This window comes from Panthera tigris, chromosome E1 (assembly GCF_018350195.1).
Source record: "Panthera tigris isolate Pti1 chromosome E1, P.tigris_Pti1_mat1.1, whole genome shotgun sequence".
NCBI lineage: Eukaryota > Metazoa > Chordata > Mammalia > Carnivora > Felidae > Panthera > Panthera tigris.
In genome coordinates this window covers 13,355,715-13,367,751 of record NC_056673.1, presented here as the reverse complement: position 1 = coordinate 13,367,751, position 12,037 = coordinate 13,355,715, and the positions used below count along the sequence as shown (strand labels likewise).

The following is a 12,037-nucleotide window of genomic DNA, read 5'->3' as shown; positions in this document are numbered from 1 at the left end:
CCAGGCACAACGACCTTCTTCCTTTTCCTAGAACATACCAGGCATTTTCCTACTTCAGGGCCTCTGCACAGGCCATCCGCTCTGCTGGTAGTGCTGTTTCTCAGTATCTACATTGTTCATTCCCTTACCTCCTCCAAATCTTTTGTGCAAGCGTCATCTTTTCAATCAATTACCCTAACCACACTATTTAAAATTGGAATCCACCTCCTTCCTGCTCTGGAACTCCCAATTCCCCTTCCCCTGCCTTACTTTTTATTTTTTCAATAGCACTTAGCATTTTCTAACATATTTTATGGTGTTCTTATTTATTATGTTTATTGTTGATGGTTTTCCTCCAGTGTAGAATGTAAGTTCCATGAGGGTAGGGATCCTTGTTTTGTTCACTGATACATTTCCGACACCTAGAACACTGCCTGGTATATATAGTAAGTGATCAATAAATGCTTGTTAAAAAAAGAGAAGGCAGGTGACTCACACATGGTCACGCAGCAAGCCTGGGATAGAACCAGGACCGGACAACAGGTCTCCTGCTGTTTTCTTTCCAATCTCCCTCCTGTTCCCTCTCTTCATCCCTCCTTACAGACATTTCCCAACACTGTCTCCAACGGGGTCTGATGCTGGGCAATGGACTGGACAAGACCCTGTCCTCCTGGCTGCTCAGACCCAGGCTGTCCTGATTGAAAAACCACTCAGAAGAGAAAATAGGCCAGAGGTTGTCAGTCAAGGGCTGGAGTGGGAAGACAGGTTGACAAAGTTGTGTGGGAAATTTTCGGGTGTGATGGAACTATTTATGTCCTGTCCTAATCGTGGTGGTGGTTACACAACTGTATGCATTTGTGGAGCTGAACAGAACGGTCCGTTAAAACTGTGAATTTCACTGTATCTAAAGTATATGTAATGATCTTTTCTTCACCCAGAGTGTCTTGACCCCAATTGCTTTTGGATTCTCTAACTTGTGAGTCAGGAAATTTTCCCCTCTTACTTTTGACTTCCTAGGTGCATTCCTGGAAGGCACTGGGCCCAGTGCCTGCATCAGCTCCTTACTACACTGGCAAATAATTCCCCTTCTGGGGACCTGTCTTTGCGCCTATAAAATAGGGCTTTGTCCCCCAAGTCTCGGTTCCCTACACAGGGCTGCTCAACTGGATGCCCAAGTGCCCTCTAAGATCACAGCTGACGCCCCCAGAAAGCAGCTCTCCCATTCTCTCCCCACCTCTCCAGCCCCTCCCTCTCTGGTCCACCCTGGATGTCCGGTTCAGAAGGGTTTGCCCCTTGAGGCCTCCCGGTCCCGGCTCTGTACTGCTGGGCCTTGGACATGTTGAGCAGGCAGGGATCAGCAGTGGGGGCTCCAGGCCCTGTCCCCCAGCGCCGGTTGGGGCAGCCCGTGCCGGGCGGGGGCGGTACCCACCAAAGTAGAAGCCCTCGTGCTGGTACTTGGGGTTGAAGAAGACCCCCCTGGCGTGGGCGTTGACGTCGGCGCCAGCAGCGATGAGCAACGCAGTGACGTCTCCCTGCCGCCGCTCAATGGCGATGTTCAGTGCCGTCTGCCCTGCGGACAGGGTGGGGATGGGGGAGGGTCGCTCAGCGGCTGGGCCCTGGGTGACGCCTCCTCTGGGGCCTCCACACCCTCCACAGAGCCACAGCTAAACACTAGCTGCCTGTCTGGTCTGTGTCGCCCAGCTGTCAAGAATCCCAGCTTCATTCTTTGCTCCATTCATTCGCATGGACGCAAGGAATATTGATGGAGTGACTGCTCTGTGCTCCCGTGCCAGGGGCTGGGGACAGGGAAGTACATGGGGTGTGGTTTTGATTCTTTTCCTCGAGAAGCTCACGGTCTCACTGGGAATTAAGTGCTATGATACTGGGAGGGGCAAGGGCTGTGGTACCTAGAGCAGAACTCTTAACATAGCCGGAGGGGGGCAGGGCCACGGTTCCCAGAAGTGACCTCTATGCTGAGACCGCTTAAGTTTATCAAGGCTGGGTGGGCTGGCTCAAGACTTCGTAGGCCAGGTTAAGAGGTTGGAACTTTATCCTGAGCACTGTGGGAAGTCATAAGGCATTGAAGCAGGCAAGTGACATGACCAGAGTTTGGGGTTTTCTACCTGTGTATTTTCCCATCACTCTGGGTGCAGAATTGGAGGATGCATTAGAATCAGCCCAGATTTGTGAGGAACTGTCGCTCCAGAGGAGAAAGAAATGCTGAGGCCCAAAGACCCTTAGGAGAAAGAGTCCTCAGCATGGCCTGAGGGAGTGATTGGGAGAGAAGGGGTGACTAGCCTAGGAGCTGGGAGAATGGTGCCCCAGGGACTGAGGAACAGAACAGGGGAGCAGTAGCAGGAAGGGGCTGGAGGGACCTTAACCCTGTTGGTGGAGGCTGTGGAGCCTCCAGATGGAAGGGACTGGAAGGCTGGGGGTGGGGAAGGGTCTCGGAATGCCCCACCAGAAACAGCATTTTCCAGAGAGAGGCCACCGTGCCATGCCATACACAAAATAAAGTCCTGGTGGATTAAAGAACTTGGCGTTTAAAAAAAATGGAAAGTTCATTTATAACTAACCTTTTGGCAGGGAAGACCTTCTTAAGCAAGTTATAAAATGCAGAAACAACCACAAAAGAAAAACAAACATGTTTGATAAGATAAAAACTAAAGCTTTCTGTATTTCAAAAGACATCTTAAAGAAGGTTAAAAGGCAACTGATAGGCTGGGGAAAATATCTGACATATAGAGACAGTATGTTTTTAAAAGTTCCTGATATATTAGCCAATAGACAAACAACCTGATAGAAAACTGAGAAAAAAATTATTAACAAGCACCTCACAGAGAAGAAAATTCACAAGGCCAATGAAGAAAGTGAAACCTGTTTGGAATCATTGATAATCAAGAAAATGAAAGTGAGAATCTAACAAGTTAACACTTTTCCACTTTTCACCAGCCAGACTGGCAAAAACCAAAACCAAAACCAAACAAAAGGATAATTTCCAATATTAGTGAAGGGTGAGGGAATGAGTATTTGGGGGAGAATAAAGCAGTACTTTTTGGAGGCAAATTTGGCAATTATCATTATACATTTCCTTGAACCCAGAAAATCCAAATCAAAGTATTTTCCTAGAAATGTGCACACTGAGCACAGGGTCATAGACAAGAATGTGCACTGTGAGATATTGGCGAGGATGCGGAAAAAGGGGAACACTTTTGCACTGCTGGTGGGATGCAAACTGGGGCAGCCACTCTGGAAAACAGTATGGAGGTTCCTCAAAAAATTATAAATAGAGCTAACCCTATGACCCAGCAATTGCATTACTAGGTATTTATCTAAAGGATACAAAAATGCTGATTCGAAGGGGCACATATATTCCAATATTTATAGCAGTGCTATCAACAACAGCCAAATTATGGAAAGAGCCCAAGTGTCTATTGACTGATGAATGGATCAAGAAGATGGGGTACATATATACAATAGAATATTACTAGGCTATCAAAAGAATGAAACCTTGCCATTCGCAACAATGTGGATGGAACTAGAGTGTATAATGCCAAGCAAAATAAATCAGTCAGAGAAAGATAAATATCATTTGATTTCACTCATATGTGGAATTTAATAAACACAGCAGATGAACATAGGGAAAGGGAAGGAAAAATAAGATAAAAACAGAGAAGGAGGCAAACCGTAAATACACAAAACAAACTAAGGGTTGCTGGACGGGTGTTGGGTGGGGGTGGGGGATGGGTTGAATGGGTGATGGGCATTAAGGAGGGCACTTGTTGGGCTGAGCACTGGGTGTTATATGTAAGTGATTACTCACTGAATTTTCTCCTGAAATCATTATTACATTATATGTTAACTAACTTGAATTAAAAAAAAAAAAAAAAGAATGTGCACTGTGCTATTGTCATCGTGAAAAATTAGAAAACATTCGGATAGCCATCAACAGGGGAATAGTGAAATTAGCCACAGGACAGCCATCCTCAGACTAAGCAGGTAAAAGGAGGCAGATGCTTCGGATTCTGTGTCTCCGTTTCTCTCTGCCCCTACCCACCTCTTTCTCTCTCTCAAAAGTAGATATTAAAAAAAAATTTTTTTTAAGTAGACAGACTTTCATACAGACTCATATTCTGAGATGGGAAGGTGTCTGAGGCATATAGTTAAAAAAAAAAAAAAAGGCAAGTCGTAGAACAATGCAAACAGCACCATACTATTCTATGTTAAGGAGGTAAGTGAATAAATAAAACCATCTACTTCTATGTGCGCATAGACACATGTGTAGAAAGCCTGGGAAAGTCTTCCAAGTCTACACACCATAATAATCAGTTCTGGATTGGACCATAGGAAATAGGCAAAGGATTTTTTTTAACTTAATTTAAATATTTAAATGTTTGACAATGAAACTCTCTTCATGTGTTATTTATGTAATTAAAAATAGTTATGTTGAGGGGCGCCTGGGTGGCGCAGTCGGTTAAGCGTCCGACTTCAGCCAGGTCACGATCTCGCGGTCCGTGAGTTCGAGCCCCGCGTCAGGCTCTGGGCTGATGGCTCGGAACCTGGAGCCTGTTTCCGATTCTGTGTCTCCCTCTCTCTCTGCCCCTCCCCCGTTCATGCTCTGTCTCTCTCTGTCCCAAAAATAAATAAAAAACGTTGAAAAAAATAATAATAAAAATAGTTATGTTGAATCTCAACAATGGATATATAATGGTTCATTAAGCTAATATCTCAAATATATGGTTAAAACTTTTAATAATAAATGTTTTAACTACATAAATTGCCTTGGAAAAGGCACGTTTCTGAAGGCCTCTAATAAAATGCTAAAAATTATAATATTTTAAAAGTGGTCTTTGGATCGTCTTAGCAGCATATGGAGGAAATATTAGTTATCTTTGGATCCTCTTAGCAGCATATGGAGGAAACATTAGCCTCTGCCTGCCGGGGGAACTGAGACTCAGAAAGAAAAGCAAAGTAACATGCCCAGAGTGAGGAAAAAGAGGACACTGGTGGTGCTGGAGCCCCTTAGCCCCAGGCGGCAGGCAGCACCCAGGACTGAAGGAAAGGTGCCAGAAGATACCATCAGAGGGAAAAAAATGGGGTGGGGTTGGTTTCTGGGAAGACAGAAATAAACGGCTCTTCCCACCATGTGGAGAGAGAGTGGGTGCTCACAGCCCCCAACAAGCCCACCAACAAAGAAGGAAGGGGTGAGGGGAGGCTGAGAAAGGACAGAAGTCAGGGGTTGCAGCTGGGACAGCAAAGCCTTAATACACTAATCTTCATTTATTCACCCATTCGAAAAGCATTTATTAAGGACATCTTATGTGAGACGCCAAACATCCCAGGGAATCCACTATGGGCAAGATAGACTCCATCCCCACCCTCAAGGGGAACATGCTACTAGAAAAGGGAGTATGTAAGTCCCTGTAATGCTGACAGGAAGAAAGGGGGACAGAAGGGGACTGAAAGGGAGAAGAATCAGGACAGATAAGCCTGAGGCACTGGCCTAAACCTCCCTGGCTACAAGACTACTATCAACTCCCTGGTGGCAAGCTGAGAACATTTTATAGCTCATCCAGTTTCTCTCTTTGCTTTGGCCACCAGGGAGCTCAGTGTGCAGCTCAGCACTCAGTGGCAGCAGTCTTCCCTGGGTTTCCTCTCTTCTGATCAACGGTGTGGAGTTTTCACAATCTTTGACTTTTTCCTGCATGTAACAAAAACCCTTTAGAGAGTCTGTAGTTTAAATAAATAAATGAATAAAAATTAAAATGACTTTCTCCCATGAGAAAAGTTGAGGGCCCGAGCTAGACCATCACCTGCAAAGAGCAATGGTTAGCGCCCCATGGCATATCAGCAGGATGGCATCCAGTAATTCCTGAGCCCATCATTTCTGTACCTTATTAGACCCTAATGGGATGTGTACTGAGTCCAAAAACTCCAGGGAGGACACATCTTACAGATTATTCACAACAGATTTGCTGGGCAGCGAAACACCATCTCAGATTTGATCTCCCTGCCCCTCTCCAGCCCATTTAAGAGAGAAACCACAACACTGAGACCCAAATGGGGTGGTTCATGGTAGCGATGACGACAGTTGCCATGTGTTGGCCTCACCCAGCTGTCTGACAGATTCTCTGGCCTTCTTTCCATTGCTCCAGTGTGTCGAACTCATTCCCATCTCAGGCTTTTGCCCTTGCCCTGCTCCAAATCTTTTGTCACCACGTAGACCGCAGGTCAAAGGTTACCTCCCCGCTTATCCACTCTGAAGTTGCCTGTCCCCAGTCACTTTTGATCCAATTACCTTCTTCTATTTTATTTTCATAGCATTTTCCATCTAAAATTACCTTATTTGGAGCATTGGCCTACATCTGTCTTGTTCACCACTGTACCCTGGTGCCAAAGACAATGCCTGGCATGTGGTCTGTGCTCAAAGCTATCTGCAGAACAAAGGAACAGAGGCGTGCTTGCTATGTGGTGCTAATGCTAAGTGCTTTCTGCGGTGACAGCAGTGTCCCTGCGTGGCCTGGCTCCCACCGGACCCTCTGCAATCCCTGTCTGCATGGCAGCATACCTTCGTAGGCCTCCTCTGTGTATGCAGCGTTGATGAACCTGTCCAGGATGTCGTTCTCTTCAGCAAAAGCCAGCAGGATCCGCACCATCTCCTTGGTGTTGGGGTTGATGTTTAACAAGGCCTTCATCAGGCAGGTCTTCCCCGTGTCAGAGGCCGTCAGCTTGTGCATAAGGAAGTCTGCAGGGAGGGAAACAGAATGAGCTGCAGGAGGGGCCTGTCTGCTCCTGGCGGGGTTGGCGGGGGGGGGGGGGGGGGGCAGGGTGTGGGGGCTGCAGGCTCAAACCTCTAGACCCTGCTCCAGGCCCTCCCCTGCTGCACACTCCCCTCCTCCCTCTCCAGCTACTCCTCCCCCCAAGGCCCCGGAGAGCCTTATCTGAGGCCTTTTGCTCTTTGCTTTCTGTACCCTCTCCCTTATAGGGGACAACCTCACCCACTGCGTGGCTTTCCACTGTCCACTTCAGTGCTGACACCCTGAAATCTCCAGCCTGCCTCCTCCTGGTAGCCTACAAATAAAGCTCATCACCTCCCCCTAACAAGCTACTCCCCAAGCTAACAGCTTGGGCCCCACCATCCACCAAGTCACCAATGGCACCACCCTAGACTCCTCCCTTTCTCTCGCCCTCCTTGTCCTTGAGTCCAGCCAATTCCACTGCTGAAGAGCTGGTCACCTTCCCCCACTCAGATGCTGCGGTCCCCACCTCGCCTGAATAGCTTCCTTCCCATCCGCCATGCAGGAGCCAGACCACGACCTTTACCTGTTTAAGCCCTGTCATGGCTCCCCATTGCCCCAGAGTCAGGTTCAAAGTCCCCAGCCCAGCATTCTGGGCTCCTCACACGCCCTCCTCACGGCTGTCATGGGGGAAGGTTGACAGCAGGAAGCACGCAGGGCCCCCAGCCCTGTACCGTCTCTGCCGGAGCCAGGCACTGACCAGCCACTTCCAGGCCACGACGTCGCTTGCAAAGCTCCTGCAACTCCACCAGCAGCTCCAGCAGCTCCTCCACGCTGCCCTCTGACACGGCTGCAAAGATGCGCTTCTTCAGCCGCCTCTTTTTTCGCCTCTGCTCTTCCTTGGCCAGGTTTGCACTGAGGCCAGAAAGTGTTTCCAACTCACCACACATGCACCCCCACCCCCACTCACGCCCCTTCCCCCACCAGAGCCACGATGCCTGCAGGGTGCTGCAAAGCCCAGAACCCCCTCCATTAGTGCTCCGGGCCCCTGGGATCCGTGTCGCCCTATGCAGGCTTCCCTCCTCATCCAAATGCAATCACATTTTTTCAGAATATACGGTTAGGGGCTCCCGGGTGGCTCAGTCGGTTAAATATCTGACACTTGATTTTGGCTCAGTCATGATCTCACGGTTCATGGGATGGAGCCCTGCATCCAGCTCTGCACTGACGGTGTGGTACCTGCTTCAGATTCTGTGTCTCCCTCTCTCTCTGCCCCTCCCCCGCACACTCTCTATTTCTCTCTCTCTCTCAAAATAAGTAAGCTTTTAAATACACACACACACACACACACACACACACACACACACATATATTTAGATACACATAGTAAAGGTGATTAGGAAGAACTATTAATGGTGATTACCTAAAAAAGTATGAGAGTAGAGGAAGGAAAATCCCACTTTCATCTTTTGTGGTGTCTGAATTGTTTAAATCTATCTCTCTGGGCCCCCACACTCCGAATAGGCAACCATGGTAATGCACATTCTTTTGTTTGTGTGTGTTCTTGCGGAAATGCATATGATGTTTCATGGTTTATATGCATATATTTTTAAGTTACGTAGACGGGATTGTGTTAAAGTTCTCATTCTGTTTCATACTGTGGCTTGAATGCTTCACAATGAATGGGTAATACTTTTTATAGTTTATAAAATGTAGTACTCCCCTCCCCCCACAAAAATGCCTACATGCCGCAGCCATAGGCCCAGACATTCGTCCCAGCCCCCGGGAAGGGACGCTTCTTTCTCTCTCCTGGGTCCTGGTGCCCGTGTCCCTGACACCAACCTGGTGGACACCGTGGGATGAGAGGAAGGGCCAGGCTCACCTGGGACTGTTGGGATTGGACGGCGTCTCTGTCACGTCGTCCTGAGGGGACTGCGGAGAGTCCATGTCATCACAGTTGCCAGAGAGGCTGGAGGGTGGGGGAAAGGAAGAGGGACACAGGAGTTTAAAACTGGACAATGGTAGCATGCCGCAACCGGGCCCGGCCACGTGGCCCAGAATGAGTCACCGCCCCCGCCCCCTGGAACTGAGGGCTGGGTTGGCAGGGGGTGGGGATGGCCGGGCAGGGGGGCCGGGACTCACCACTGCCGGATGTTGGAGTCCATAGGCTTGGAGAAGATGGGGGGAGAGGTCTTGGAGACTGTGGGGTTGGGATCAAACCCTTCTATCTCCAGGAAGAAGTGTGCACTGTGGGGACACCCAAGCAAGGCCATCAGAGCTGGGGCAGAGATTGTCCACCTGTGTGTCCTGCAACCCTGCTTCCAAGAGTGCCCAGCCACACAGAGCACTCGCTCTCAGCTGGCTCTGTGCTGGACCCCGTCCCTCGTGGCCTCACTCTTCCCTCACAGCAGCCCTTGAGGATGGGTACCATCCCAATCATCTACATTCCACAGGGGGCCTGAGGAGGCTCTGAGGTCAAGCGACTTGCCCAAGCTCACACAGCAGGCAGGCAGCAGAGCCAAGATTCAAAGCTGGGTTTGGGTGACTCTTGTCACTAAAAATACTGAGTAGATGAACACAGGGGTCTCTACCGGGGTAGCCTAACATCTTAGGGGACTTGCCTGTCTGCAGGTGCAAAGGACCCACCAGTGATGGTGAACATGGCAACAAGAACCACAATTTCCCATCATGCCCCCCAACTGCCCCTCTGGCCTCAGATCTGAAGAGCCCTGCCAGGGAGAGGTCCCTAGATGCTGACATCTACAAGGGCCTTTCCTGGCTGCCAGGGCACAGTCCCCACCCCCACATTCAACCCCCTTTGACCACCTCTCATATTGTTTTGTTGGCACAGAAAATAGATCTAGAGCAGTGAGTGGATATAAAAATTCCGGGTATAGGGCTAAGAACCCCTTGTGGAGAAGGAAAACTCAGGAAAGCACTTTGGACAGTGGAGGCAAGGAGCAGTAGAGGGGCAAGTGAAGGGCATGCTTTCCCCCAGGGCTGGAAGAGAGACTTAGGCGCAGGGTCTGTGACCTGGATAAGCCCCAAGGAAAGGGACAGACTTACTGCCCCATGAGAGGCAAGATACAGACCCAAGATAGGACTCCCCAACCAGACATAGCCCGGCCTCACCTTTAGACACGCCCACAAACACAGACACGCCCACTCTTGGAACCCACAGTCACACACTCAGGGACAAGCCTTCTCATGACCTCCAGAGTAGTGAGGATCAGGCTGGCGGTCAGTTGTACCAATACTCCCCACGCCGTGGCTGCTGCAGCACACCTGCCGGCTCGGTGACCTCACCTGGGAACAATGGCCTTCTGCCACCTGGCCTCTCTCCTCAGTGCCTTTGCTGCCTGCCTCTTTCAGGCCCAGAAGGATCAACACACTCCCTCCTTTTCTCACAAGACCACAGAAGAGCTCCCAAGGTATGATTCCAGCCATATCAAGTTCAGAAGGAAGGGCATCAGGGAAGGGATCATGGCCCCATTCTACAGATGAGGGAACTGAGGCTCAGGCTGGAGCAGCAGCTCATCCCTAGTCACCCCACCAGGCTGGAAGCCAAGTTGGTCAGAGAACCTGACTCCTGATTCCAGCCTCAAAGTTTATACCAGTATCCACACTGCTCTCCCCTCAGCCCTCTGGATCTTCCAGCCAAAGCAGCTCTAGGGATTAGCTGCAGGTGGAGACTGCCCAACATAGGCACTTCCCAGGATGGGGCAGACAGGAGGGAGACTTGGGTCTTGTCTGGGGAATTCCTCTCCTCTCCAGGCACACACAAACCTGGAAGTCTCAGAACAAATCCAGTACTTGGGTGGGGACAGAAATGCGGTGGGAGACAGGGCTGGCTAGCACATTGGGCCTCACCCTCCTATCTTCTGCCCATCAGAGGAATGTTCTGATCTGACCTGAAATCAAATCCTTCTTCCAAAAGAGAAGTAAACCCCTGATGGGGAGCCCAAAATCTGGGTTCTAGTCTGCCTCGGTCTCTGCCTCTACCTCCTGTATGCCCCCAGGATGGAGAATAGTTGGGCCAGATAATCCCTAAGGCCTGGACTCTGGAGCCAGGACAGCTCTAAAATCATCCATGAATGGACTGTGCAGCTGAAGTGGGCATCAGAGGTCATCCAGTCTGATCACCACTCTTGGCATCCCTGGAGTGCCCCAGAAATGCCACCCTAAAGCTGTCCCTGCTTGCCTGGGCTCCTCAGTAGTGCATCTACTCAATAAACATTTATTGAGCACCCACAGTGTATCAGGCACTGTTCTAGGAGCTGGAGATTAAATGGTGCACACATGGGCAAAGATCGCTCTGAAGAGCTACCTTTCTAGTGAATCGGTCAGAACTGGCCCCACGGATCAGACCAGGGCATAGCACAATGAGGCCATTTCTTTTCCTGCTCCAGACAACACACTGACCTTCAGCTGTAAGATCCTCAGTGGAAGGAACTATAACTGCAATGTCCTTGATTCTCCAGAACCCAGCACTAGCTTTGACACTCAGAAGACTTAACAGAGGAGCAGAACATGGACAGGTAACGTATGAAAGATAAATGCGAGGAAGGAAAAATGGCTGGTCAGATAGATGGACAGATTAGTTGGATGGGTGAATAAGGTGGATAGATGAGTAGATGGTGCACGAATGCATGAATACATGGAAGGCTAGATGAACGGATACATGGATGGCTGAGGAATGAGTACTTGGGTGGGCAGATCAGTGGGTAGATGCAGAGACTGGTAGACTGGCCCAATAAGCAGGTAGGATTAAACTTTAAACTTTAAATGTTGGGAGGTTGCATCCCTCAAGTGACTCCTGTTGGGCTCTCATTGCCCAAAGCTTTCTTCTCTTTTTCTCGGTCTTGCACATGAAGCTAAGGAAGGGTCCCCTGCCTCTCCTCTACCTCTCCTCCTTCTCAGGGCCTCCTCCCAGAGTCCAAAGGGGCCTCAAGGATGGAGCAGAAAATCAGATCATGACAGCATCTCTCTACTCCAGGCCTGGAAAACAAGGCCCCCAGGGAGGGGAAGAAATATTTCCTTATCTTACTGTGAAGTGTCCTCCCTCATGCCGAGGAACTGTGCTAAGCCACCAGGACACTTAATCATCAACTTACCCCCTCTGTCTCTTGTTGTCTCACCTGCTCCTTCACTGACTCACCCACTTACTTAAAAACTACTAGGGGCGCCTGGGTGGCTCAGTCGGTTACGTGGCCATCTTTGGCTCAGGTCATGATCTCACGGTTCGTGAGTTCGAGCCCCACATCGGGCTCTGTGCTGACAGCTCAGAACCTGGAGCTGCTTTGATTCTGTGTCTCCTTCTC

At 49.6% G+C, this 12,037-nt stretch overlaps 1 protein-coding gene across 2 annotated transcripts in view; it reads right to left on the bottom strand.

Annotated features, from left to right (window-relative positions):
• TRPV3 (transient receptor potential cation channel subfamily V member 3) overlaps positions 1-12,037 on the bottom strand; it is a 33,984-nt gene that overhangs the window by 18,515 nt on the left and 3,432 nt on the right. For both annotated transcript variants that reach the window (XM_042967370.1, XM_042967369.1), the window contains exons 2-6: positions 8,859-8,963; positions 8,599-8,685; positions 7,477-7,631; positions 6,548-6,724; positions 1,409-1,549 (exon numbers count right to left, since the gene is read on the bottom strand). In XM_042967370.1, coding sequence (XP_042823304.1) covers positions 1,409-1,549; positions 6,548-6,724; positions 7,477-7,631; positions 8,599-8,685; positions 8,859-8,963 — 665 coding nt within the window. The remainder of the gene's footprint in view (positions 1-1,408; positions 1,550-6,547; positions 6,725-7,476; positions 7,632-8,598; positions 8,686-8,858; positions 8,964-12,037) is intronic.